This window comes from Coturnix japonica, chromosome 11, assembly GCF_054131305.1.
Source record: "Coturnix japonica strain WE chromosome 11, WE-NBRP24, whole genome shotgun sequence".
Lineage (NCBI taxonomy): Eukaryota > Metazoa > Chordata > Aves > Galliformes > Phasianidae > Coturnix > Coturnix japonica.
The window spans coordinates 18,985,065-19,012,819 of record NC_140673.1 but is presented as its reverse complement, the minus strand read 5'-3'; the positions used below and the strand labels follow the sequence as shown (position 1 = coordinate 19,012,819).

At 38.1% G+C, this 27,755-nt stretch overlaps 1 protein-coding gene across 4 annotated transcripts in view; it reads right to left on the bottom strand.

Annotated features, from left to right (window-relative positions):
- Positions 1–7,773: 7,773 nt before the first annotated feature.
- The window catches only part of PIGK (phosphatidylinositol glycan anchor biosynthesis class K), a 136,065-nt gene continuing 116,083 nt past the window's right edge, over positions 7,774–27,755 (bottom strand). For 3 of the 4 annotated variants that reach the window (XM_085511540.1, XM_085511541.1, XM_015870255.3), the window contains 2 exons: positions 26,647–26,722; positions 7,774–8,812 (listed from right to left, as the gene is read on the bottom strand). In XM_085511540.1, coding sequence (XP_085367666.1) covers positions 8,696–8,812; positions 26,647–26,722 — 193 coding nt within the window. In that variant the 3' untranslated portion in view covers positions 7,774–8,695. Of the gene's footprint in view, positions 8,813–10,016; positions 10,119–26,646; positions 26,723–27,755 lie in introns of those variants that run through there. The other variant, XM_032446246.2, reaches the window with a different exon arrangement.

Below are 27,755 nucleotides of genomic sequence, written 5' to 3'. Positions count from 1 at the left end.
CTATTTTTCCTTTTGCCTCACAATACAAAATCTCCAACTTCTCTGGTTGTTTATTTTGAAGAAATTATTGCATGAAACATAGTGACAAAGGTGTCTCTCACTGGACAAACAGTAAAGAAACAACAGAGGTATTGAAGCCTCTAAATCCAATGAGCTCAACCTCAGAGGCAACACATGGAATTGGGACCAAACTGAGTTTAAATGACACTGAGTTATGACTTGTTATGACTTCCTCTTTCCTAAAAGTCATAGAAACAGTTGCAGCTGCCCAACAAATGCCCCAGTTCCATAGGGACAAATTGCAGTAACGCACCTCGTCAGAGGTAGAACAGTGTTGGCCCTGTCATGCTGTGAATAAGAGCATGACATAAGAGAACCACTCTCCTTCATAGAATGGCCTGGGTTAGAAGGGACCTCAAGGACCATGAATCTGCAACTGCCCTGTCACAGGCCGGGCCACCAACCTCCACATTCAATACTAGACCTGGCTGGCCAGAGCCCCATCCAACCTGGCCTTGAGCACCTCCAGGGATGGGGCATCCATAACCTCTCTGGGCAGGCTGTTCCAGCACCTCAGCACTCTCATAGTAAACAAATTCCCCCTCATATCCAACCTAAATCTTTCCTCCTTCAACTTAGAACCATTTCCCCTTGTCCTGCCATTATCTACCCTTTCAAAGAGTTGACTCCCCTCCTGTTTGTAGGCTCCCTTTAGGTTCTGAAAGGCTGCAATGAGGTCACCCCCAGCCTTCACCAGGCTGAACAAACCCAGCTGCCTCAGCCTGTCTTTGTAGGGGAGGTGCTCCAGCCCTCTGACCATCTTTGTGGCCCTTCTCTGGACTGTCTCCAACAGCTCCCTTTTTTGCTGCAGCACTCCCCACTATCACAAGGTAAGAAACAAAGCAAAACCTATTTTACCTTGGAACTTTTCTTTTAGTGCTCCTCCTGGTATACATCATTCACCACACAAAATTAATACAAATCTCTCTGCTTCTGCCAATTACTTGTAACCCATCTATCTCTTGCCAGCTGATCTCTAACTCTCCCTCATTCAGTGATTATGTTTTATCCCTTCCACTTCATTTCACAAAGTTCTACGAAGAACAGGATGGGTTTTGAACTGATAGTCATTTGCACATCCCTTTCAGCATGTGTACTGGGGCATGTATCCAACATGTATTACTTGAATTGATGAACTCTGTCAAATTGATTTACAGATCATTCCTAATTATGACTGCAGGAGATGGTGCAGATCACAGTAGGTGCTACGATGCCACGACCCTTCTGCTATTTTATTAGTGATATAATAAAAAGATCTTATCTTAAAGTAAGCTTTTAGCTTTTCCATCAACTGGGGGCTGCAGGACCTCCATGCTAGATCTTTAGATTGTGATGCTACTGTTAAGAATAGATCGTTTTAAAATAGATCACAGTGATCTACTTACAGCATTCAGAGGGACTTGCGAGATGGTGCTGTGCTCCATGTGCTTGTGTCCTGCCTGAAAGGCTGGTCAGTGCCAAATAGATCAGATGAAGTATTAAGAATCAGAAAAATAGGAAAAACTGATATTAGATCACCAAACTTCCAAGAGAGTAAAGGTTGTAAATATTCCTTCTTCAGGTTTTGTAAATAGTTACTATCTGTACATTTCCAGTCTCCTTACAAAACAAAAAAAACCCAAACTGTGTCTCGTCAGCTTCCTATGATGGTTTAGCATTGATTACAGAAAGCATGAAGGTGTATTTCCTAAGTCACACCCACAGACATAAAAGCTTACTGTTAAAAGGACTCTGATGAAGCTAAGAAGACAGCAGATGTTTTAAAATGGATTGACCACACAGACTTACAGGGAACGCAAATCCAGCCCAAAATTACAGGAATTTACAGGAAGACAAAGAAATTAGTCAACTTTTTAAAATGCTTCAATTCCAGTTATATAAAAATACAGGAGTACTTTGTACAAAGCAATATATTGAACTACAGCACCTTTCAGCATGAAGTGAGGTTTTGTGGCCTAGTGATAAACAGCTTTATGATAAACAAAATACGCTGCCATACCAAGGGTAAGTAGCGCAACCAGAAGCTGCTGCCGTTCCCTAGTTTATGCTGCCACACTCATCACTGTAATCTGATTCATTCACGATCTTCATTATGCATCATTTTACATACTAAATATTGTTGTAAAGCAGTGTTTATTCACTGGAGCAGTTTTAAGATCTGTGTTACTTTACCTTTGAACTTGCAGCACACCACAGCTTTTTACGCTGGCTTTCATCTGAGCAGCTGTTCTTTCATCTTGAAGAGCCATGGCTGTTACGCCATACCACGCACAGCTGGAATTGAGATCCATTGATAAAGAAACTAAGAATGGGGGGAAAAGACTTCTCATTGTTGTCACAAGAGTTGCCAGATGCCCAGCTAACAAAACCCTGCTACAAAATCAAAGACAACCTTCCACTCAGAACCTTAATGGGTGTCAGAGTGTCAAGTTTTCTGAAGCAAGTAGACAAGAACTGGGTGATGAGTCCACCTGGAGCTCCACAACTGGTTTTGCAAGGCTGCTCTTCAAAGGCTTGCAAAGAAACTTGCGGTAGTAGAGCACAACAGAGACCTTCACCCAAGAATTCCATCTGAACACAGGAAACAAGAGAATACACCCTCAGATTTCACATCAGGGTAAGGTTACAAGCAGGATTCCACAGGAAAATGCCACAGTACATTTTTGATGCTTTTCTGAACTGTTCCCTTGATGTCTGTTGTAGGTCACTCCTAGACACAGTACACAAGGGCTAGACTCATCTATTAAAAAGACGGTAGACATTTCTGTACAGGACAAACACTAACTCATATGCTAAAGCCCAGTTACAGTCTTGCCATGCTCACACTGTGCCAACACAGCAGTGGCACAGCCATAACATCTAACAGTAACTGCATTTTCATTTTACTACTGAAAGCAAAGCATCTAGCTCGGACAGAAAGTAAGACTGGACCCTGCTTAACAGTCAAGGAAAGTTATCTTAATCATTTCTCAGAGCAGATCTACCTCCTTTAGGAGATGCACAGTGATATTTAAGTCTGTCAGCTTCTTTATGCAACCAAGACAGACAACCATTGAGATAACATCAATAGATTTTAGGACACAAAATACTTCCTAAAGCATAGAGAAGATAAAGGGAATAATGCATATTTAGCAGGATATAAGGTGTTAGGAATTTGCTGACTTCACTTTGGCCATCAGATCAAGCCAGAGCCTATTAGTTATAATCCAAACACACTGCATGATCCAAGTCATGATGTGAGTCAAAGGGAAGAGCTTTGGTAAGGTTTCTGTGAGGATATGTTCCCCTCATTCCACCTCTGCTCTAATCAAACTGTACACAGTGCCAAAATCAGAAGATGTTACCAGTATTCAGTGTGTTGTTAATTTGTGTAGGACAAAACTGGAACATTTCCCACTGCAGCTTTTTTTCTTTAAATACAACTATACATCTCTAGACAAGGACTATGTGAAACACTAAAAGGCTTCCCCTGGTCACTGTGTTGCAAATCCTGTTGCTGGAAAGCAGCAGCTTTAGAGAAATAAGCAATAAAAGCAAGTGCAGAAGATGGGAATGAGTGTGAAGGAGGCTATGCAGAAGAGCTGTACAAAATACTGATGTGCACTGTCACAACATAAGGATGATTCTGCTCATTGCTCCTCTTACATTATAAAGACCAGGGGAATCAAAAATCATCACAACTTGAGCCACAGTATCTTGAGCAACAACCCTAACCTGGACAGGGAAAGCAGCACAAAACTAGCAACAAACAAAAAGCAAACAGCAACAGCTAATACTTTTATTACTTTTAATACTTTAGCATTTGGCAAAAGAAGTATGTATCATTATATTAGAACTGAAGTTCACCTTCAGAAAGCACAGGGTCTAAACTTTAAATGCCCACTACATGCAAAACCAGTGGACCAAATAAGCATGTAATACATGACAGTGTTATTCCAGCATGTCATTTTGCAGGCAAGGAAAGAAATACATTTCCTAGATCAAATTAGTTGACTTGATGTAGGAACAAGCGTAACGTGCCACAAACCTCCCCAACAAGACACATCCCAGCAACTCGGCCTAAACAGAGCCGTGTCACCAAAGAAATGAATCAGTGAGCAGCGTCAAAAGAATCTTACTAAAAGAAAGAGCATCTACACTAGAGCTCTGCCAGCATTGCTCTTACTCTGCAGAGACAGCCTGTTTCTGGTAGTGCTTATTTTGTTGAAGGGACTCCTGCAAACAATGCTACCAAAATAACTTGTGTTGATACAATCCACGCCTCTAGGAAGCCTGTTGGCCAGAGCAGCAAAAATGACATGCCTGTACTGACGGCTACAGTGCGCTGTCTGTATATACTAAATAAACAACAAAGAAAGATCTGAAATTTGCATCAAGAGGGAAACACAGCAGAACCAAACATTAAGAGCTGTATGTGTTCATAAACTTTGAACTGAAACCTTAAATGTTATCAATTTAATCATCAAATAAGGCAGAAATCCTCATTAGGGAGAAAAAGTGACTTATTTTAAATAACTTGCAAGTGAAATCAGTGCTATGAAATGCTGATTTCAGAGCACATTACATAGCATATTCAAGTTTTCATCATAAAACCTCAACACCTTCAAGACGTGCTTCCCTATAGCATGTTATTTTTAGCAGTTAATGGAAAGAGATAAGGCAGAGATAACAGTGGACTGCACACAGTAGGTGTCTTCCAAAAGAAACATTTCTCCTTAAAATACAAAAACTCTATTATGCTCATTATTGTAAAGAAGTGCTGAAGTTACGGTTGACGAGACACCTTCATTATGTACACTATTTTCTGTAGTTCATAACTTTACGGTTCTATTAATCTCTTGGGTGAGATATTTTATGCTTGTATTCAGTCCAGAGGTGAATTCATCCAGAAAGCATAATTCTGCCAGGTCACAAGGAGCTCTCTGACAGACAGAGCTGGAAGACCTATACACAGCTGGACTGAGTTTTCTCATGCTCCCAAGCTTTGTCCCCAGATTTTCCTATATACAGCACCTTCCTTGTCCCTCCCTATCACCATGCAGATCCTCTCCACTCATGACAAATGCACAGTTGAGTCTGAACCTGCTTTAGCACATAGCAGCACCCATCTGAAGGGCATTAGGCCAGGAGATTCATTCCCTTCCAGTTCACGTTTCCAGGATGTGGTACCAGAGAATGGAAATCCCTGACTGAGGAATGGAGAGAAATGGATTCAATTTGCAGACACTCATTTGCTTTCCTATAATCAATAATGGAAACCATTTTTTAGTGAAGGTGAAGGGACAGGCCTCTCTCTAGAAGAGTTATACTCTACACTATGCTACTCTAAAAAGACTTCTGATGACTTTTACCTTTGTTTATGCTGAGATGACAGCATTTCTTGGCGATATTCAGATTAAAAACAAAAGTGTTTGTCTGGCTGAGACAAATGCAAAGCCAATTGTGTCATCACTTCTCAGGATTCTTTCTCCACTGATCTGTGAGGGAATCTCACTTTTCAGTCTAAAAAAGAAGCATGGTTTAAATCATGCATTTATGTAAATATTTGGACATGGTCATATAAAAATGTTCTCAAATGTATATAATATTTTAAGGACGATTTAGAAATGAAAGGAAGTGCAGAGGCATAAGAGAATGTACATACGAGTATAACACTAGTTAACTTACCTCTTCATCAGATGAGTACAGTTTCAATACATGGTTCTGAAAGAAAGCTGAAACACTGAAATGAAACTTATTTTTATCAGCCACCAGTGTTGTAAATATCTACAAAATCCACTGCAGACAGAGCTGTCCGGTTACACAACAAAAGATGCAGGCATACACATACAAAATATTGCGAGCATGAGTGTGTTTGGTTCACAGCCCTATCTATACAGACTCTCAAAATACCAGAATTAATTCTGCTCTGTAGGTTTCTATGCAAGGAAACATAAAGGAGCTGTCAACTTGCCTGCTTTCTCGATTCCATTACAAAGATCATCTGTGCACAATGCAGAAGACATCTGCAATGCAAAAATATATTTTCTGACCTGTAAAACACGAATGGTGTATAAGAATGTCCTCATTTGTTCCTGGAGTCCAGGTCCCAAGTGAGTTTGAAGGGCTGCCAGTGAAAAAGATTACTAACTTAAAGGAAATAAATCTATAATTGCACAAACACATTCATAGACAGTAAGGAGATATTTCTAGAGTGGTTTTAAGGCTAAAACAACTCAAGGAATAAAACATATTGTATAAAAATTAATGTGTCATACATGTAGCACAGGCAACTTCATGGTGACTCTGAGAAACATGTATTTCAACCCCTCACTTTGTGCTTCTAATAACATTAGAAAAGCCCACAGTGTAGTTTGCCGCATTTTAGTATAATTGTTGTTCTCACTTCAGTTTAATCACCTTCACGGGCACATTTACCGAGTGCTTCTATTTCTAAATTGCATTTTAATAACCTGCCTAATTGCCTCCTTTTCTCTAAGCAGATAAGTTTTAAAAAGACAGAACCTATGGTATCTTCTGCTTCTTGCTGAGCTCTGCTGATGTTCCTAACCACCATTTCCTGCAAAAGATGGCAGTAAAATAATTCAGTAGGGGCTGAGCGCTCCCAGTAACTCTAATTCAAGCTGAAGCAAGGCAGAAAGCTCTATCAATTTCACTTTAGCCATTTTTTAATATGTGACAAAGCTGGCCCATAAAATAAATATTTGATTAAAAATATTCATATTACAATAGAAAAAGAGGATCAAAGGCTGGATTAAAAAATGGAATGCAAGCAAATCCTCTAAGAACAAATTCTGCAGGATTCCTTTTTCTACAGTATCTACACGTTTCTATGTCTCTGCATTTCTGTAGCAGTCTACAACAGATCTCAGTAGGTTGTTGTATGAGAATACACAGCTTTTTGCATTTCAAGACAAGTCACACTGGCAGTGCGTTTTGCACACGATCCTACAGCTTCTGAAAGATCCTACCCCCAAAAAAACCCCACCAAGCCAGTAAGTCACAAAGAGATCCATTCCTTGTGCTTCACAGAGCTTCTCACCTCCTCCTTCTCTGAAGGAGAAGCAAACAAAGCTTTCATCTTTCAGATTAAGTTGCTTCAGTTATATAAAAATTTCTCAGTGCCAGACTGGGAAGAAATGACTAATATTTTCCACAGAAGAACAGTTTATAAAATTATAAGGACGCTGGTGCTTTCCATACAGCTTGCTTGCTGTTCTTGGAGCTCAGCAAATGCTGAAAGCAATTTCTGTTGTTCAGCAAAAAATACCACGGGGTTCTAGGTAACACAACTTTATAGTGAGGTCAAGGTGCAGCAAGCATCTACCTCCTGATAATGGCTCCTTTGGTACATTTATCCTCTCCAAGCCCAGAAGATATAGGGAGACAAAAGGTTTTTAGACTCAGGAGATCAGCTACACTTCTGTTGTTTACTGCTCTCTGGAATCTGTCCCAAGAAACAGCTGAAAGCCTCAGTGACTGCCTTCTCTGTATCCTTGCCACTCACTGCATACACACAGGTCTCTGACAAGTTTGCTACCTGTTACCTGAGGTTATGATGCCACAGCCAGTCTGAAAGGAAAGCGGAAAACAATAAAAAAGTGTAAGCACTCAGATTTGGATCTTCTGTGTAATAGGAAAATGCTCAACACCCTATTCTAAGACAACACTATTGGCTTTGATATAATGTGTTTACAGATAACTCCTAGTAACTTTAGACCATGTACGCATCAGCTTTATTACAACAAGGAGAGAGAACAGATTCCAAAAGCACACCGCAAGAGCATCACCTAGTTGGCACTTACTGTTTTTATACATGCAGAAATTTGTTCTTCTCTTTATTAGTATCTGTGCATTACACAGCCAAAACACAGTTAGCATGCATTCATCATTACATGTCCAAGAAGAACAAATCAATATGCCCAAACATAATTTACAAAACCTAAATTATAAATCTCATCTTCCACATGCTCAGAAATTACCGAATGCAAAGTACCACTTCACCATTTTTCATCCTGATCCTAGAGTCAGTTTTGCTTTATGCAAAAATCCAGTGCACTGAAAACCCTGAATACGTCCAAATCCAGATCACACGGAGTAAAAAGATGACAGCTACGACATGCTCTTGGCGGTCACCCCGTGCTCACAGTTTCACTCTTTTTGGCATTTCTTTTAAGCAGATTCAGTGAGGTCATTGTATTTTTGTTTCACTTCCACCAACTCAGAATTCTAAATCCAAACTTGCCTAGGGTGAAAGGACTGGCCTAAGGGCTGCGTTTAACAGAGGGAAAAAAAACCATATTTTTCTAGATTACTACCTCAGAAAGTCTGCTAAGATGTTGAGGTTCACCCTTCTTTTTTAAATATAATGAGAAAGAGAAGATGGTCAAATAGAAAGCATAAAACATTTGCTTAAAACATTAGGAGGGAAAAAAAAAAGAAAAAGGTTTGTCTAATATTATAACCATGTGTTAGACTTCAGAAAAAGAAGGCAGAAGACACGATGTCAAAAGAACATTTGGAAGTGAGATGCTAACTCTGTTTTTCACTACAACCATAATATACATAAAGAGAACTCAGATGACACCAGTGAATCCAAGGTAGCAGTCAGTGCAATAGTCTTGCTTGCTCAAATTTAGAAGATATGCTTCATGTGTTTGATTCCATATGTCTTGAAGAAAACCATGATAATCAGTGCCCAAAGTCCTAGAATAAACCCTCCAGGAGGATGCCAGTCCTTTGGTTTTGGTTTCTGAAACAAACAAACAAAAAGAGAGAAAACCAAACAATTAGTGGTTACATCTTCATATGAAACAGGCACTGGGCTTCATCAAGTGAAAAAAAATAAAATCCTGGCTGCAGAGAAAAACACAGGCTGTATTTCTTATGAAGAAGCATCTTCTTGACGTGGTGTAAATGCTGATGGGAAGTGAGCTGATGCTCAGGCAGGGAGGCAAAGCACCACCAAAAGCCACCAGAACTGCGCCTGAGACACCACTTTGACGGTGATATTGATGGTATCAGTGTGGCAGGACATGTCCAAACTCATTTGTTCGGACAGAATTTCTCCTATCTGGTCTCATGTTAATATAAGAGAAGAATGTTGCAAGTACGAAAAACAGTTCCAGGAATTGAAAATGTGAGAGAAGAGGTGTTGTTTTTCCATTACCTTGAATGTTTTCTACTGCTCCTTCTGTACACAGTTATTTAAATAAACATATCTAAACACATAAAAAGCTCAGATTCATTATTAAAGGAGCATCATAACACAAAATAGGATTGTTTTTAATGTCAGTCACATTTCCCAGAGGCCTCATTGAGTCTAACTGCTTTTCCCTAATGGAGAAATATATTCTGCAATTCAAATACCTGTCCCTTCAACAATTTTTTCATCTTTGGTAAAAAGCATTACACTGCAATGCTTTTTTCTTTCTTCTATCACACACTTTACAGTAAGGCAAGATAAAACTCGTCTGTCTCCTTCTTCCTCTTCTCATATTTACAAAAATTTCAGATATTCCACGTACTATGAAAAATGGATTGTGGAAGATAAGAGCTGCTGCATGCCCCAAGATCTGTCTCTCTAAGGCTAAGATGAATCCATGTGAATGCAAAATTTTAGTCAAGAATATTGTGACAAAAGTATCAGAATTATGGTATTTAGAGGTATAATTCAGTCTCTCACACCTATGTCAACTCTTACCCTCAGCACCAATGCTTTACACATCTTCTGTGCAGACAGAAATGATTTACTCTTACAATAATAAACACTGAAGTGCGTGCTGTGTTATTTTATTCTGCCTTGCTAAACGATTTGCACTATTCTGTCCTTAAACAGAAAGAGGCACAAGGGGCACTCAGCATATTTTGGTTTCATCACATTTAAGTCAGATTTAAAATCCTCTAAGTGAAGAGATGGTACTGCTTCAATTTCTGCACAAATCTGCTTACAGGAGCTTGCCTTGTCGTCCTCCAGTAAACATACCAGGTGGCTGGTGAACTTGGAGGCAATAAAGGAGCACTTTGCAGCGTCTGTTCGTTCAAAACATCTCTTCTACCTAGAAGAAAACAATGTTTGTGGATTGCTCAGCTTCCATCTGCTAAGCTCCATAGATACCTCCATAGTTACAACGTTAAGATTTTTTGCTTAAGTATTGTGCTTGCACTTAGCAAGGGTCACAAGTGGCCTTGTCTTCTCAGGCACCTGAAGGAGCAGACACTCAGAAATACTCACAATTTCAATTCATCTGAAACCAGAATCATACAACAGGCATTGTAATTTACGTTTGTAACAAGAAAACCTAAGTTATAAGCAAAGACAACATATACTGCTTACTAAGAAGCACTCATCAGCTTCAACGGGTGCGTCACTGCCACTTTGCCACCTCACTGCTATTCACAGCCATGTATCTCCACACAGAGATCTCAGGAAATCAACTCTGAATGTTCAAACAGGCTGCCAGCACACCTCACTTCTGACGGTAACAGCACATGACACTTCTCCACGCAGAGGAACTTTCTTGTTTAAATCCTCCTAATTAACCCATAACTTCATATGCATATTGCAGTGCCCGTTTCATCAATCTCTTTGTACTATCAATCTTCCCTTTCTTGGATCTCAGACAAATTCCTTACCACAAAGTGGCACCTGACCCTTCTAGACAAATGACTTCAATTTGCAGTCAGTGACACTAAAAGCCTCTCTCTCCTATTTTGTATAGATCACGTAATTTAATTTCTTTAAAGAATTTATATGAATAAATATTTATAAGGTGATCTATGGGTATGGTTTTACATTCTGTCACACCATGTGCTAAAGGCTGCTCCAGGAAATTCCACAAGGAAACAAAGGCTAGTGCAGTCATGTCTCTACACTGGGACATCAAGGGCATAGCAATAATCAGCTTAAAGCCATGTGATGCAGTGTTAAATCATGAAGGATACCTTACTGTTTAAAACATGAAAGTGCCCCAGGAAGCATCTGAAGCTGTACAAGAGCTTGGTCATCTTGGAAATAAATTATCAGAACAAAAAAGTTTTTACAGATGAAGACTGGAATCTGCACATAAATACTTAACCACAATAAAAGGGCAAAGAAATGCAACTCTGTTGTACATCTGTAAGTCAATAGTGAGGTTAATTGAGCACAAAATTATATTGAAATATGCCAGTATTTTCCATTAGCGACATGCAGACATCAAAACCTTATGAATACCTGAAAAGGGTTTACACAGATCCATATCTAAGCCATTAAACCATACCTGCAAGAGCTGAAGGAATACCAGTACTGCGGCCAAAAGCAATCCCTAGATAAACTGTCACTTTGTATTGATTAGAAAGCATAAGTGAACATGAAGTTTCTTCTAAATTCTTACATTACAATAATAAATCAATATTTAACATAAGAACATGGCCTAATTCAGCATCTTATTCTAGCAACTTCCTCTGAACAGTAATTTTTGAAAGCCAGGCATTTTCTCACTCACAATAAAATGCTACATGGACAAAAAAACCATTAAGTGTTGCAGTTCTTTAATTTGCAATTAATTATGTACCTTTACTATGCCTACATTGATGTGAGATTGTATATTACTAAAAGACTGCAGGTTTCATAACTCCAAAATTCTGCCTAACTTTCCCTTATTTGGGGCTGATCTTGAGCAGCACTGACTCAGACCACTCTGCATTTCAGTGTAGCAGTACCCACATATGAACTTTACCAAAGACTGCTCATATTTAGGTTTTGTGATTTCTGCTACAATACAACCCCATGATAAACGCCCCTTTCCTCCCCGCAATAATAGCTGTAACACACAGGTGAAACGCACACAGAAATGGCACAATGCGTCACAAATACATTCAGCAGCTTAAGGGCTAGTCGTTATTGAATTGCTGGAGATTCCAAATTAAGAAGATAGGTAGCTAAGCAACAGCAAGCTTCCTCCTGTGAACAGTTTTCTGTTGCACTGTCTTTAGTTCTAGTAGACTCATTATTCCGGGAACTTAAGAAACAGTTAACAGAAAGTTGCTCCAAGTACTGTAATTAAGGAGAGGATAAAACAGTGTATTTTCAAACTGGATGGGTCTACAGGGACCATAATGGAAAGTATCCAAGATTTTCACTGAAAGTGTTTTGTAAAACATACAGTACTTGCTATTGCAATTAAAATGAGTTTTATTTAAGAAATAAAAAGTACTGAAGCTGAAGTAGTAATTAAATTAAGAATGGTTTAAATTTATAATGTTAGATCAGAACAGAATTAAAACATTACATGGAAAACACTTTGATAAATACCATTATGATTCAATCCTATAGTCCACTTCCAGCAGAACTCTGCTCTGTATCAGTGTCCCAAATAAAATACTGGTATAGAAAAGTAAAGCTCAGAACCCACATTTGGATGGCAGCAGTAAAGCAACACTCACAGTATAAGCATAGCAGTATTACAGCTAGAAACGCAGTCATTCCCAAACAAGAAAAGGACAGGCCAATGCTCCCGTCTATGCCAACACCTTGTTCTGAACGGGGCTTCAAGAGAGAAACTTTGGAGTTTCAAAGTGCCCTAAGCCCAGTTTTGGTCTATTTACTGCAGAACAGGTGATATAAAACACCACCTTGGATCCTGGGGCTTTCTAGTAGTAGCTGCAGCTATAGAGGAAGCCCTGTGTGTATCTCTCAGTGGATTTCTCCACCTCTACCAGTCTTAGGGGTTGGTAAGCAGCAGCAGGAGGTAAATCACATGTGCTGCTTGACAGTGCAGTGTCCTGCACCATTATCAGGTCTCTGAGGTAAATGTCACATATTTTAGGGTGCAGATTTAAAAGTCATTCTCTGTTTGAATGAATATTTCTATTGCTTTACGTTATGGCCTGTGTTAAAGACCATTACTGAAATCTGAAAAAAATGGAGGTCTTTGAAATCCAAGGCTTTCCAATCCAACCCAATCCAATCCAATTTCAGACCACATAATCACTGCAATTCTTGTAAGAAAACACACGACTAAGTTTAATTTCAGAACAAATTTATACTCATCACAATTAAATCACAGCATAAAACACACTGTCAGAGCTTTTAGTAAAGTATGCACTTCTAATTTGTTGGTTACCCTTTTGATTTGTGGTCCCCACAGTGGGGTGGGGGAAATCAAATAATTTCAGCCATCTAGTAATAGTTTAATCCTCTTTTGTGCCCACAGCAAGATTAAAGTCATAGGAGAACAAGCAGTTCCTGTTAATCTGCAAAATAATTTAAAGCATTTTTGTCTAATCTCCTGGTTTGTATTTATTAACCATAGTGCCATGATTACTGATATCTCCAATGTTAATAAAATGGTGAAGAAAGTTCATTCATCAACAAAAACTCATGGAAAACATGAGGGGAAAAAAAAAATAGCAGCTAAAAGTAAATTAATGTCATTACCAACATCTGCATTTTAAATACATTCTTTGAAAATTCTACAATCACCATAAAACAAATACTGTTATAACAGCTTCAGTTTTTCATTTCCTTCTAAAATATGTAATCTGTAGGGCTCATTAGAAATGATCCTCTACTTCAAATATGGCTGCTCACTTACTGTTTTCTACTTTCAGTGTTATCTCTCAGCATTATATAGTGCTTTAAAGTGCTTTCAGTGGTTTAACGGTTATTCATTAATCTTCCAACCTCTGACACAATACATAATAGACTTCTAATCACAAGGAGCCTTCCCAGCACCTGAGACCCAGAGCAGTTCAATTCCAAACAAGCCAGCACTCATATGAACGATGCCTGGTAAACAGGGATTGTGCTATAGGGCCTTCCGAACCAAGATGGGTGATTTGATACAACCAAAGCCAACAAACACAGCTCTGTACCAGCAGATGTAATGATTCAGATCTATCTCTGGTAGACTAGCACTGCAGAACTCTTAACTCTGCTGAGGTAAGAGGGCTGAGCTCTTTCCTGCTCAGTTACATGTATCATTCTGATACTTAGAAGCATGCATACACTGCAGGGTGAAGAAAAACTATAAATATATACATATATTTTAAATCACATCTATTTAAGGCCTGCAAAGCAAACTGTATTTAAATTCATATTCATTCATATACTTCTAGGAAGTAATGATAATAATTTTCATAAAAGAGCACTTAAATCCACATCAGATATACGAAATAGATTTGCAAACACAGAGCTTCATGCCAACTGAAGCGTGCAAAAATAGAAGATGAGCAGAGTAATTAAACAGACTTGGTATTAAAAGTTGGCCACCATTACTTCAAGCAGCATCCTTCTCAAAAATATTTGTAATTAATTTAAACAAGATGATCATTAGCAAAAACAAGACTAAAGACATTCAGCACATGGTAATAAACTTTCTTGACTGGAGGTGAGAAAACAGGATTGTGCACTAACTGGCTGCAGCTCCATCGCCAGGACGTCCAAAAACAATCAGCTGTAAAAGTGACTCACCTGCTGCAACCCAAATGTTGGGTTAAGCAGACAGAAAAGTCTGTTGCAAAAGAACAAAGGTTGTGAAAAGGGTCTGCAGAGGCTGCCCATGGAGCAAAGTTTTCTTGTACTTATATTTGCTAGAAAGGTGTAAAGCATGCCAACCCACACTCACAACTATTTTTGGAGCAACATACACCGCTCACTTTCCCCTAGGGAAGCTTTGTTTCAAAGTCTTCTACAGGACAGATGTTGTTGCTACAGCAACTCAAAGCCGGTGGGAGAAGAACCAGAACCAACAACCCAGCTCTGCAGAGAAGAGGCCTCATCCAGTCCCCATGTGGGAGATGCACACCAGGCACTGCTGCCTCCTGCCAGGGATCTCCACTTGGATTTCCCATGGCGTCACTGCCTCAAGGTGAGCCCTTCTAAGTACCTGTAAATCAATGGGCTCTGAAGCAGGTTGTTTTTTTTTTCTCCTTAATCTCATAAAATTAATTGCATGCCTCAAAACTTCCATTATGAAGCTGAATTTTGATCACTCATATTCAAATGATGTTTATGTGGAGAAACCACGATGTTCATAAATTATTGAACTACTCCTTTCAAAGTAGTAGTGATGGTTCTAACCACACATTTTTTCCTAGATATCCCATGAGTAACTTCATTCATTTCCAGGTGGCAGGCAATATTAACAACAGATGTTAGACAACATTAGATCTTATACTCAATATGTCATATTGAATACAAAATCTAATCAAACACCTTAACAGCTACATTTAAAGAAACTGGAATCCAAATCAATATTCTCTATTAGCGTACTTTTCACTGCTCATTTTTTAAACGTCTCTGGGATCTCTGCAACTCTAATTTTCAAAGTTCTCCTTTGCCCTGAGCTCTTTGTGACAATAAACCCACGCAGGCTTTTCTAGCTGTGGCTTGCACAACTCAAAACTGCATTATAGTTAAGAGGCAGGCATGAGAAAAAAAATGGACAAGGGGAAGAAGCACTGAGGCAAACAGTGTCCACACATTTATATCAGCAAGATCAAACATAGCTGTGTTTCTACTGCCACACACTTTCATTTTCAGTGAGAAATGAGTGTACTACAGCTGCCGATAGATCTGTTCCCCACCACCACCCTACTTTTAAAAGCAACTGTTGTTTGCAGTATTTTTGCACTCCTGTGCCAGACAAGTATTCTCACCCAAGTTTATGTTGTGTATATTCTCCCTGTGAGCAGTAGAAAAGAAAAAAAACAAAAGGAGTAATTCTGAAATATCAACTCAAACTTTTGGCTGTTCTAGCTGCTATACAACCTTGAAAACAAAGCATAAAACATGGAAGCAATACAGGAACTTACCTAGAGGTTGCACATAATGAGACCTACACCAGAAAGCCATTTATGTCAGGCCTGATGTGTCAAAAAAACAAAGAGACCCTGAGATTCATTCCTGCAAAGAGTTTTTGTTGGCAGATGCCATTGAGAAAGAATGGCAGATTTATGGTGTCATAAATATTCAGTGTTCCTGTTCCCCATATCATTTGCATGACACCATGCATCTGTCAGATGCTACCTGAGGCTCCATCTTTCTGGAAGAATGAATGAGTATAGCTGAGCATGTACCCCCATAGATAAATATATGTGGTATGTGCAGTACCAGCATTGTTCTGAAAGGTAAGTCCTTTAAAAAGATTAAACCACAGATCTTCATATTTAATAGCAAACCAGTTCCCCTTCAGCTTCCTACTACACAAACTAACCGCTGGTTACCGCCCTACTTGTGCCACACTGTCACTCAGCCCCATGTAAGTACTAGTGGTCTGATATGGTCTGATAGCCCTTTGTTTGCAGATGGCCTTGCAGAACTCCTACACAATCCTCCTAAGAACATGGGATCCCTGGCTAGCTCACAGCGTCCCTGTGCTGGAGCTGGGTTTCTCCAGAAACACTGGGTCAACAAGAGACAACAGCCAACATGTGAGGGAAGGGTGCCAGGAGCAGAGCGGCTATGGGCAGGTGCCACACAGTGATGGGTAAAGGATAACAAAAGTGCCTGCAGGAAGCTGAACTGCACACACACACATACAAAGGACTGACAGGAGAACAATGAGAAAAGATGCTGTCTTATCTGCTCAATAACACGATCAGAGCTCTCCCATTCCTGGAGTCTTCATTTATTTACCCCTTTCACCCATTCTTAAAATGGAAATGATTTCATCAAATTTCAACTCTCTGAATTATTTAGGAAAACAATTCCAGACAGAGCACCAGAGAGCAGCCTGCCAATATCTCTATCTCCAGCCATTCATCAGTCCTGTCAAGAGCTTGTGAGCTACACTGCCATGCTCCTCACAGCACGCTACTGAAGGGTAAACAAACTATAATTAACTTAACACAAAATATCACCAAGAACACCTCACTAAGCTTACACGGTTAAGTGGGATAAATGTGTGAATATATTTGGAGCTAACAGTGCCATCACCTGAGGAAAAATGTTCAGCAAAGTATCTACCATCACAGGCAGCGCTACAAAATATGTCAAGCTAAAATTGATAACATTCATATTCTGTCCTTACCAATGTGAGCTTATTCTAACAGCTACTTCTTGTTCTGCATATGCTGAGAAGAAATATAGCAGATAGAATGAAAAAAAAGCCCAAAAAAACAGAGAACTGCTGCTGTTAATTTTACTATTCACTGAAATAAACGCTGTCTAGGAGAGAAACTTTCACTTGTAAACAGTACAAACATTAATTAAAGAAACCATACAAGGTATGTGAGAAACTGAAGCATTACAGAGCACTGAACTGACACCAGAAAACTGGAATTAAATTTTGCATCTTGGACAATCTACCGTAACTGCAGTAATCTGTTTCCTATAGAAAGGTTCTGATCCTGCACATCTTCAGTGACGGGTAAAACAAAGCACAGACTGTAGTCTTACGCTCAAATTGTACAAGCCTTCACCAAAAACACGCTAACGTTATTTTTATATCCAGTGCAATCAGGAGTAAGCAATCTTTTTAACAAATACTTTGCCCTTTGCCTGTGGATCTAACAAGGTCCCCTCCTACACTGTTCAGCTTGCCTGAGCTGCACTGAGTCCAGAGGAATTGCATAGGGCCTCATCTACAAAGGTCGCTCTGGAAGTACTGCCTCCTATTTATTTCCATGGAAACCACAACCGATACAAAGAGCACCATAACACAATTTAATAGAGCGCATTCTCAGCTACGAAACACTTCTTCAACACAGTCACTGCAATTAGCTGTACCATTAGGTGTTATGATACAGACAAGATTGAAAATTTAATTCCATAACGATTAACAAAATGAGTGCAATAGCTCTGCATTCTTTGATATTTTCAGCATCTTTAATAGAATCAATGCCTATATAGAAAGGCAACGAATCAAACTATTGAAGTAACATGTTTTCATAAAGAGTTTTACTGCTGCTGCTTACCATGATAGTAACAAGCATGACAGACTCTACAATCCCTAATTCTATTGCTAGAAATTGCACGTTCACACTAAATGTTTAGTGGCTTAGCTGTCTTCATCTGATATCAATATTTTGCACTTGGACATAATTAAGAATAGGGAACCATTCTTATAAAACTATTTCAATCCATTAGGCAAATTTTCTCACTATGATATGAAAACTGTCAACTACTTAATTAGCACACCTACTTCTCCCCAGCCTCTAAGTGCACCTCAGCTATGTTTTATGATGGCCCAAGGACAAGAAATAAAAAAGAAACCACAACACACCAATTATGTCTCTGCTCAATTGTACAACTATTTTAAAATGTGTGAACAGTTAAGACAAAATTGAAAAATTACCATAATAGGCTTCTGACACTTCCCTGCTTAAGCAAAAATTAATTCTATCTCCCTGTTTTTAATGCAAAGCCTTTATAATTTTACTAATCTCAAGTTCCCACAAGCAGGAACACAATACTTTCAAGTACAAGAGTATGAGACTTGGCATCTCCTCTTTTTAGTTATGCGGTTTATTTGATGGAAGTCTAAACCGCTAAGCCTCCCTTTGTGCTTAATATAAGCCATCCTCAGTGGAAATACAAGTTAATTTAAGTGAAATGAAGTTTTAGGAAGAATGAATTCTCCTGCACAGAAAGCTTCACTAAAGGAAAGCTTTCTTAAAGCAGCATCTGTTTCCTGAGCTGCTCTAGAAACAGGAATATAAAACAAAGTTAAAAGAAGGAAGATTTATAAAAGTTATTTTTCCTCATGAACATCATAAATGTAAAAAAGCATCTAATGGGATACCTTATTTATCACTTTCCTGCATGTTTTCAGTCTCATCTTGTGTCACGCATGAAGAAGCTTTACCAGCGTAACAAATTAGTATGTTCTAAGCATAAGAACTTTCTGTTTTATTAGCAGTGATTATTATTATGCTTACTGCTTATGTTACAAAGTAAATCAGATATATTGCTGGCATGCACTTCCAGATACAATAAGGTGTGTGCATCACATACTAAATTTACAGAGTTACTTCATAATTTTCTTTACCCTCTACCACAGTTCATATATTTGTACATCAGATGCTATACTGCAGCCGCACATGGTGTGTTATGATGCCTACAAATCTATTAAGGTCACAGAAAGCCTGTGCATATATTTAGTCTATTCCCATGTGAGTCAGAAGTATATTATTTGCATACCATTATGCACTGAAAACCTATTCAGTTATCCCCACTGGAGGCAACTCTCCACAGCGACCTAAATAGTATTCACTTTCTCAATATTTGAAGGAATACCAAATAAATGTGCAGATAAATCCAAAAAGACTCCCAACATCTAACAACTCAGGATTATGGATGACCAATGATAATAAATGGAGATCGGTGTATTACCAAAACAAATAAATGAAGAATCACATGGAAGCAATGAATGATGAAATAATTAAAGTATAAGCTTAATAGAGGACTATAATTGCTGTGAGTGAAAGTGACTGCAGGGAGAACTTTTGTCAAAAAGCTTGTTACAAGCAGAAAAGTGGGCAAAGAACCTCAAATCACATAACTTGCTTAAAAATAACTTCCTTACATTGTCAGCAACAGCAGCAGTTCTAATATCAGCTGCCCAAAACAGAGCAAGGTAGGTATTGATATTTTATCTGCAGCACTGCTCAACAATTCACATGACGTTAACAACTGAGACCTTTGGGACACACACATATTGCTCCTTCCATGACAGCTGCAATATCATGCATACCTCACAATAATCACAAACATGTACCAACATGTAGTTACTGTCCTTCTAATTTATATTCCCCCTATAATTCAAGTATTTTGATTAAACATCTATCTACTCTGCTCACTCATTTTGTCACTCTTCCTGACCTCAATTCAGCCACAACAAGGGGAGATTACAAACAAAGCATCGATGCACTTTGTGCAGAAAGTCAGGACAGATTAACATAACAGTCCTTTATGGCGCTAGTCTACAAACAAAATCTCTCACTGTTAACTTTATTTTGCTATGTGAAGTTTACTTTAAGCTGTAAGCAATTTTGAACCTGTCTCTTTCTGTAAAGCTCTAAGCATATCTACAGCACAGTACAAACAATACCCGCTGTCTTAAAGTCACGGCAGTGGGCAGGCTGTAAAGCGTAATAAAAGGCGATCATGGCATGATCAAGAAAAAAAGCCAAGATAAAATATATAAAGACTGATATAATATATTGAAAGGATTGTGCATACAGGATTATGAAACACATGCAGAATAATAACATATGTGTTTTCCATCTGAATCAGGCATGTAAGAAATAAAACAGTTCTTAGAGTTTATGGCCATTCAGCTACTAATGACCCTCCAGATGCACTCACCTGCAGTTCTGATGAATAAACCAAGAAGATACACAGCACTCTCTGAAGCCTGACATGTTACAGTCACTTCCTGAACCTCTTCCTTCATTTTTAATCTTAGATAATGCTTTAGAAGTAAATTATTTCAGAAACTATGTCTTAAGGAAAATGTAGCTCCAACACAGCATCTCTAACAATTATAGCCACTTCATTGCCTGGGTAACTTTTCATATATTTTAATACTATACCTGGCAGCTCTGTATGCTGGTCGTATGGAAGTGATGTCTCATAAACCCAATACATTAAATGAATGACACCACATTCACACATAATGCCTCATATTACCAGTATTCTCAAGAGCAAACTGAGCACTCCCATAATATGCACAAAAGCCTTTAATTTATTTCCATTTCCACTTTCCAGAGGAACAATTAGTTTCTCTCTCAACTACTCATGAGAAATACAAGCATTTTCAAGGAACATAACATATGCTTTGCCAGTTTGGGCTTCTACCACCTACTTGAGATGACCTCAGAAATTCTGCAGTCAAGCCAGGCTGAAACACGTCTTGCAACTCTTATAGCAAGAAAAAAATAACCATTTTCAATCTCCAGTGCCTCTGGGCAGCTGGGACAGGTCACCCCTCTCTGGCTTACAGAAAACATTCAATGTTGGATTTCTACCAGGAAATGGTTAAGAGCAAGAACCCCACAACTGACTGTTAGGTGCCTCACGCGAGCTCCCTTTCAGTGCATTTACTCATTCAACCCATTGTATTCAGTTCTAATTGGAAGAATTTAATACTACATTCAGTTCCCCTGTAATGCTCAGTCAGCAACAGAAAAACTAATGCTTTCTCTCTGGCTCTAACAAGCAGTGTTGTGTGCAGACAAAGGAAGAATTCCCCATGCATGAATATTTTGGTAGGCAATCCTTATGGAAATGAAGTTTCTCGTAATTACTGCTAAATTTTTAAGATTTAGAAAGCAGCATCTGAAAGAAAAATAATTCCAAAATAGTGATCTTTATTGTGTCTCAAGGACTGAGAGATTCCACCTAATACCTCAACTTAATTAAGAGATAAAGAAGCAAAACTTCAAGCCTGTGGTTTAGAAACAGAAAAATAATGATTCTGGATAGGCAGAGAATGATCACCTGCAACACTCCTTTAATGGGAAGAGAGAAGAAAACAGACAGCTTTATACTGTGTCTCAGCTTCCAGAATGTTTCCCACCATGTTCAGGTGAAGAACAACAAAACCAAGCTGGCTGACCAAGCCTTGTCTGTAAAAGCAGATCATCACTGATTTATGTTAACTCCATATCTTTGTATTCTGTGATCAGGAAGAACAGATGAGAAAAACAGCAGCACATAAAAAAAAGTATATTTCAATATTATTATTTTTTTTACAAAAATACTTTATGCCACGCTTAGAAATATGCTCTGTTCCAGGAGTACTATGCCATCGCTTAGGAGACTTCTGACTGAGGGTAAAAAGAGTCTTGCTTACACTAATGGCTTACACAGAGGGTACTGAGCATCATCACTGGTGCTGCAGTAATTATACACGAAGAACTGTCTGAAAGTGTTGCTAGGTCTAATGCTTTGCCATTAAAGATCTGTAACAGTTATAACCAAGGCAAGAATGTGTTTGGTGATTTCTTGGGATGAGACTATTCCACTCCTAAGTTATTTTGTTTATTTTTGTAAATTATTAATAGAAAATATAACTATTAAAATAATAACACACGTTCTCTAGATTTAACAGTACACGTCACATACATTGCATGGCTCACATACACACATCATAATTCTGCTACTCTAAGTTTATTTAATCATCCTTAACATTAGAAGAAGCACTGGGATGTAAGCATCCACACAACTACATGCATCACACTGCACAGTGCTGGCAGGAAGGTCTTTGCTGCCCTGTGACATAGTAGTTTCGGTAGCTGGCAAAAAAGTGCAGTAACAGCTTCTGACAGAAGGTTTGTTTTGCTCTTTCTGAGCAGAGAATTTCATCCAAAGTAGCATTAAATGAAGCCAAAACAAATTTAAATAATTTCTAACTTACGCAACAGTGAGAGAAATTTAATCCATGTTATGTATCTCATCTGGGGGAAAAAAAAGGAAGTTCTTATTTAGTAGATAACATCCAGTTATAATTCCAGTTCATACCGCATCCATGAGAGCTGTAAAATGCAGGCAAACTGCCACTAGGTTACAGAATTCATGAGAAAATGAGAAATAAATCTGCCCCCAAAAATCATATTAAAACACACTATCTGCTAACTTCAACACACTCCAAGAACCCTAGATGAAGGGCTGGTTCAGCAAAAGATGTGCAGCACAGTTGGACTTAGTTCTGCACGCGAATGGAGCCCTAAAGGGAGCTTGGGTCAGCTGGTGAGGAAGGAGGCATCCACAGAGTTTCCTGACATGCATCAGAAACAGCTTTTTTCACCTCTAGTCCACTACAGAGAGGCATGAACATCACAACACATCGCTGTTCTTGGCGTACTCCAAAAAGGCCATAGGAAGCAGCAGTGATAAGAGCACAGCACCATACTAAGTATGCTACTGGTGCTGCTCCAAAATACAGAAGTAAAACCTGAGCCAGACAAGTGTCCCAGAGTAAGGCAACACGATGCAAGGCCTTTGTCTAGCTAATGAAATGGATTCAAGATCTCCCTGTGCTGTCTAACCCCATATTTCATTAAAATGAAATTGGATTTCAAATCTTTAATACGAAAAATTAGATTCTTTAATTTTTATTTATTTTTATTATCACAACATTTTCTCATGCATTCCCCCACATGAGAAAACATACAGTAACCCTTTCTTTTTATGTACATCTGGAACTCTAAACTAAGTCAATTTTTAAGTTAATTGTGCAGTTCCTGCCAAGAGTAAGAAGTTGGTTTCCTGAAATATCATCCTGTTTTAACAGCGTGTTAATTTATCTGCTTAATATTTTACCACGGACTATAATAAATATGTATACAAGCTGATTCTATTCTGAATTTGCTGTTTCATTTTGTTTTCAATTATAACATCAGGAAAATCTGGCATTTATCCAATGAAATATGCCTTTCATCAATAAAACACTCTTCCATCAGTAAGACACCTGTAACAATTTAAATCTCTTCAATATCCTAAATCTCAGTTAGGCAAAATATATTACTGCATAGTGACATTCATAGCATGAGCACTGTCACTGAAGTTAAGTACTTTTATTAAAATACCATGCTAAATTGGAGGCCCGGCAATGAATATCCGTAATGATATATGAAAATAATCTTCTCAAACGCTCAAACGCAGTTTTGCTTATTCTTTCAATAGACCCATTTTCACTAAAGACAAATGCAGAATTGTTCCCTCTTTTCTATCCCGCTCTTGGCCTTATTTTTCACAAACTAATTCTATGAAGCAGCAGCATTGCACACATTAATGTACACAAAGAATCTCGTTTTAAAAGGCTACCCTACGTGGGTATTCCTCTGAAAGCTTAACTGTTCCCATTTCTGAAGTATGTGTTAATGACCATATTCCTCACCTGGTATTTTATTTCTTTTTAAACTTAAGTTAAATACACATCTTTTTCTTTCTTTCTTTCTTTTTTTTCCTTTCCAAAATGGAGAAAACTATTTATTTCATTTACAACTGTTTGATTTTGATACAAGTCTAGAAACAGCTTAAATGTTTCTGTTTTCCTTCTACGTATTTATGCCATAATACAAATCCTGACTTATGCAACAGAATCATCTGCGATCTTCACTCCTGTTCCTAACTAGTGGTAAGACACAGACAGGTTAACATGAAAAAAAGTCCCAGAATTAACACAGTGATTAACTTTGGATAAAGATTAACACCACAAACAGTATTCACTGTTTTTTCTCTTGTTAGTTTTTTTTTCTTCTCTCTTTTACTTTCAAAGTAAAACAGAAATATTTGTTTTTACAAACCGAACATGGTCCTTGCATTACGTTCCAATTATCAAAGGTCCCTCAGAAACAATGCATTATAAACTCAGAAATGCTAATTCACTGGCACACATGAAGATGAGTATGCTTAGCTGACTTTAGCTAAGAGGCTGAAAAAGGGCAGCGATGACAAATAAAATCAGGACATGATGCCTGATTCCTGACATAATAGCTAAACAATGGCCATTTTATTCTGTTTCTTACATCAAAGACATTTCTAGTTATGTTAGGACTGACTTGCTGCTTCGTGTGGACCAGACCTACGTTACTGGTAAATTTGTTATATATTCTTGTCTGTTTGCTATAAAACCACATTTCTGCCTTTCCACAGTGTAATATTCTATTATTATAGTATAATACACAGTAGCTAAATGAACCGTTCCTTGGTTATTACCCACCTAATGTTGTAAAAATATTACTATGACATTTCATCTGGTCAACCATCTTAAAAGGTTAATTCTGTTTCCTATTTGAGATTTTTCTCTAGGTGAGATATTCTGTGCAGTTTCTATTTACTGATTCCAAACAACCCGCTAACTGTTTCATTGCTCACTCTCACTGTTAAGAACATATTGACTGGCTGCTTGCTCTGCTGTTTAATTCATTTATGCTGAGAGTCAGGCATGAAGGCAGAATTTTAAATGTGACATTTGCGGGCTGTTGGGTCATTTGAAGCCCTGACAACACCAGGGATTTCCTGACATACAAACTGGTCCTGATTTCCAATCTTCCATGTTCTGAACACATCAGATATTCCTCCCAGAGGTGCAGATTTCAGCCTAAAGTTTTTAAATCCCTTGTGCTTACATCTTGCTGAAAAGACCTGTACATTTTAAAGTTTTAAAATAGAGCCTGTGTTTCCTTCAAGGTAAAACTATCTCTGCCTGCAGCATGGAACACAACTGCTCATAAACATCAACTGACAAAGGTATTGGAAAGACCTGTAACAATAATCATTACTAACAGGATTTTGTAAGTAACTTATACATTTGGACATTTCTTCCTGCTGATCCTCGTGTTCAATCCAGCTTTATTTAATATTGCTTATCTGGCTTATTCCCATCCTAATCAATATCCTCTCCCAGTTTCCAGGATGGAAGTTTTTGTAGTCTCAAAAGAGTTGGTGGACTGTACCATTTTTTCTCTTCCATGGGAAACTGTCATAATGTTCCCCAGCTTTCAGCTCTTTCACTATATACCTGATTACTTGAAAGATTCCATACAGCTGAGATACTATTAGGAAAACAGTAATCTGACCTATTCGTTCCTAAACTAGGGATATCAGAATTATCCACCCCTGAAGCAGGATTAGGATTAGCATCTACAAAGTTCAAAAATAAAATTCTGAGAGAAAATTCCAATTGACTGCAACAGAACAAGTCATTTTGCTTTCTTTAAAACATCATCAAGAACAGAGATACAAAGTCTCAATATTCAGGTTTTGCAGTATGTCACAAGTTTTATGGATGTTACTTAGTCTCTGGTCTTTCCATAAAGTAGGCAGAGCCCACAGTGGCTAACAGCCAGCAATCAGGCTTCAGAAGACATATGTATAAAGTCTGGGCATCTCATCTATCAGCAGGATGGACTGTGTGTCAGAATTTGAACTTTGAGAAAAGAGCAAGAAGGGATTATAGAATCTTCTACAGAAGAAAGATCTCTTCCTCCCTTCTTGCCATAAGTTAACTAAAATTAGCCATGCTATAATTAAAAATGTAGCCTGCTTTTCAATTCCAGCCCCAACTCCCTCATTTGACTATCTGAATCAGTGGAAAAGCATTGATTTGAAGTAAGGACACAGTAGGTAAAATCTAGGCAAAATCTCAATCTCTGTTTTCCATTGCAAAAAACAAAAAGCAAACAAAGGCCTGTGCAAAGCAGAAAGCATGATGACACTGCTGCAGTTGGAAGCAGAAAAACTGCAAACACCTCATTCAGAAGGGGACATTATTTTCCCCTCTCAATGCTTCATAATTCCACAAGAGTGATTCTACTGTTTGTGTGCTTTTGAGGGGAGCAGGAATATGATTTAGGAAACATGCAAATTAGACAAAATTTGTGGATCTTTTTTTTTTTCTTTAACATCAGTACATACAACAATTTTAACAGTAACCTCTGAAGTGACAACTGTGTCATACAGCAAGTTATCATTTCATTGCCACATTCTGAATAAGCCTTTTATAATTTAATGGTTGTCATCTGAACAAGAGCGTGTTGTTTTTACATACTTCCAGCATGAGCACACTGACTTTGCATGACCTAGAAAAGCAGTTAGAATATTACAGATGTTGTTTATTCCTCAAAGAAATTCCTCAACATAGAAAGGCTTACCTGGTGTATTATCTGAGCCACAGGAAGTTGATCAGCATATTTCAGTGGTTCTGTTGCCAACACATCCTTTGGCAGCCTGGGAAGAAACAAAGTTAACATTTATCAAAGTCAACAAAACGTTTGCTAAATGGAATTACTGAAATCTAAGAGCTTCACGTATATCACTTCTAAAAGCTTGGTATGTGGGATACAGTTTTGCTTAAAATGAATCAAAAGGGTATTCTTACACAGCTGAGTGAAATACTAAGTTTACTATAAACAAATGTTAATATTGTTGTGGCTTTTTTTTCCCAACAAAAGCAGATAAACCACCAATTTAGTGGCAGAAACCCATGAAAATCTCTCATTTTGTTCATTTACTATCAAATGAACAAAGCATTGGTGAAAGCTGGATTGAAAATCCCACAGGCAAGAACCATTATGAGTTCACAAAGCAGATTCAGGACTGTTAATAACACAAGATTCTTCACTCAGTCCTGCCAACATAACTCAAATATGACCACCTCAAAAGGCAAGAGGGATCATTTACCCTTTCTCCTTTTCTTACAAGTGCATATCTGAATCAAGCTGATGACTTAAACAACACAAACATTTCTGCAATAAAGAACAGAACAACATGTATTATCAATTTCAAACAAATCAAAGAACATTAACTTCAGGAGCAGAATACTTCACCAACAAAATGCATCATATATCTCTAAGTTTCAGATAAACCACATCTACAACTGAAAATGCAGAATCCATATGCATTTTCTCAAAAGAATATTTAAATGATGGTAAAAAAATACAAAAACATGTTTTAAACCCTTTAATCATAGTGCTTTCTTCAATTGGAACCCACAGCATTCGCTTCATTTTTAAAGTATCATTCAAAGTTTTATCAGTTCTTTTAAAGAGCTCTAAGCATAAGAATTTCAGCAATATGAGAAGAAACGAAGGAGAAGTGATCTCTACAAAATGAAGCCCTTTCTATAAAATTAAACTGGAATTACTTTCAGACAAAATCTATGGCCAAGACGCTATTTTGCAAGCTCAAGTTACCAACTTATACTCATTTAATTCAAAACTGTTACGTGGGCTTGCAGGGTTTTTTTACCTGCAGACTGACT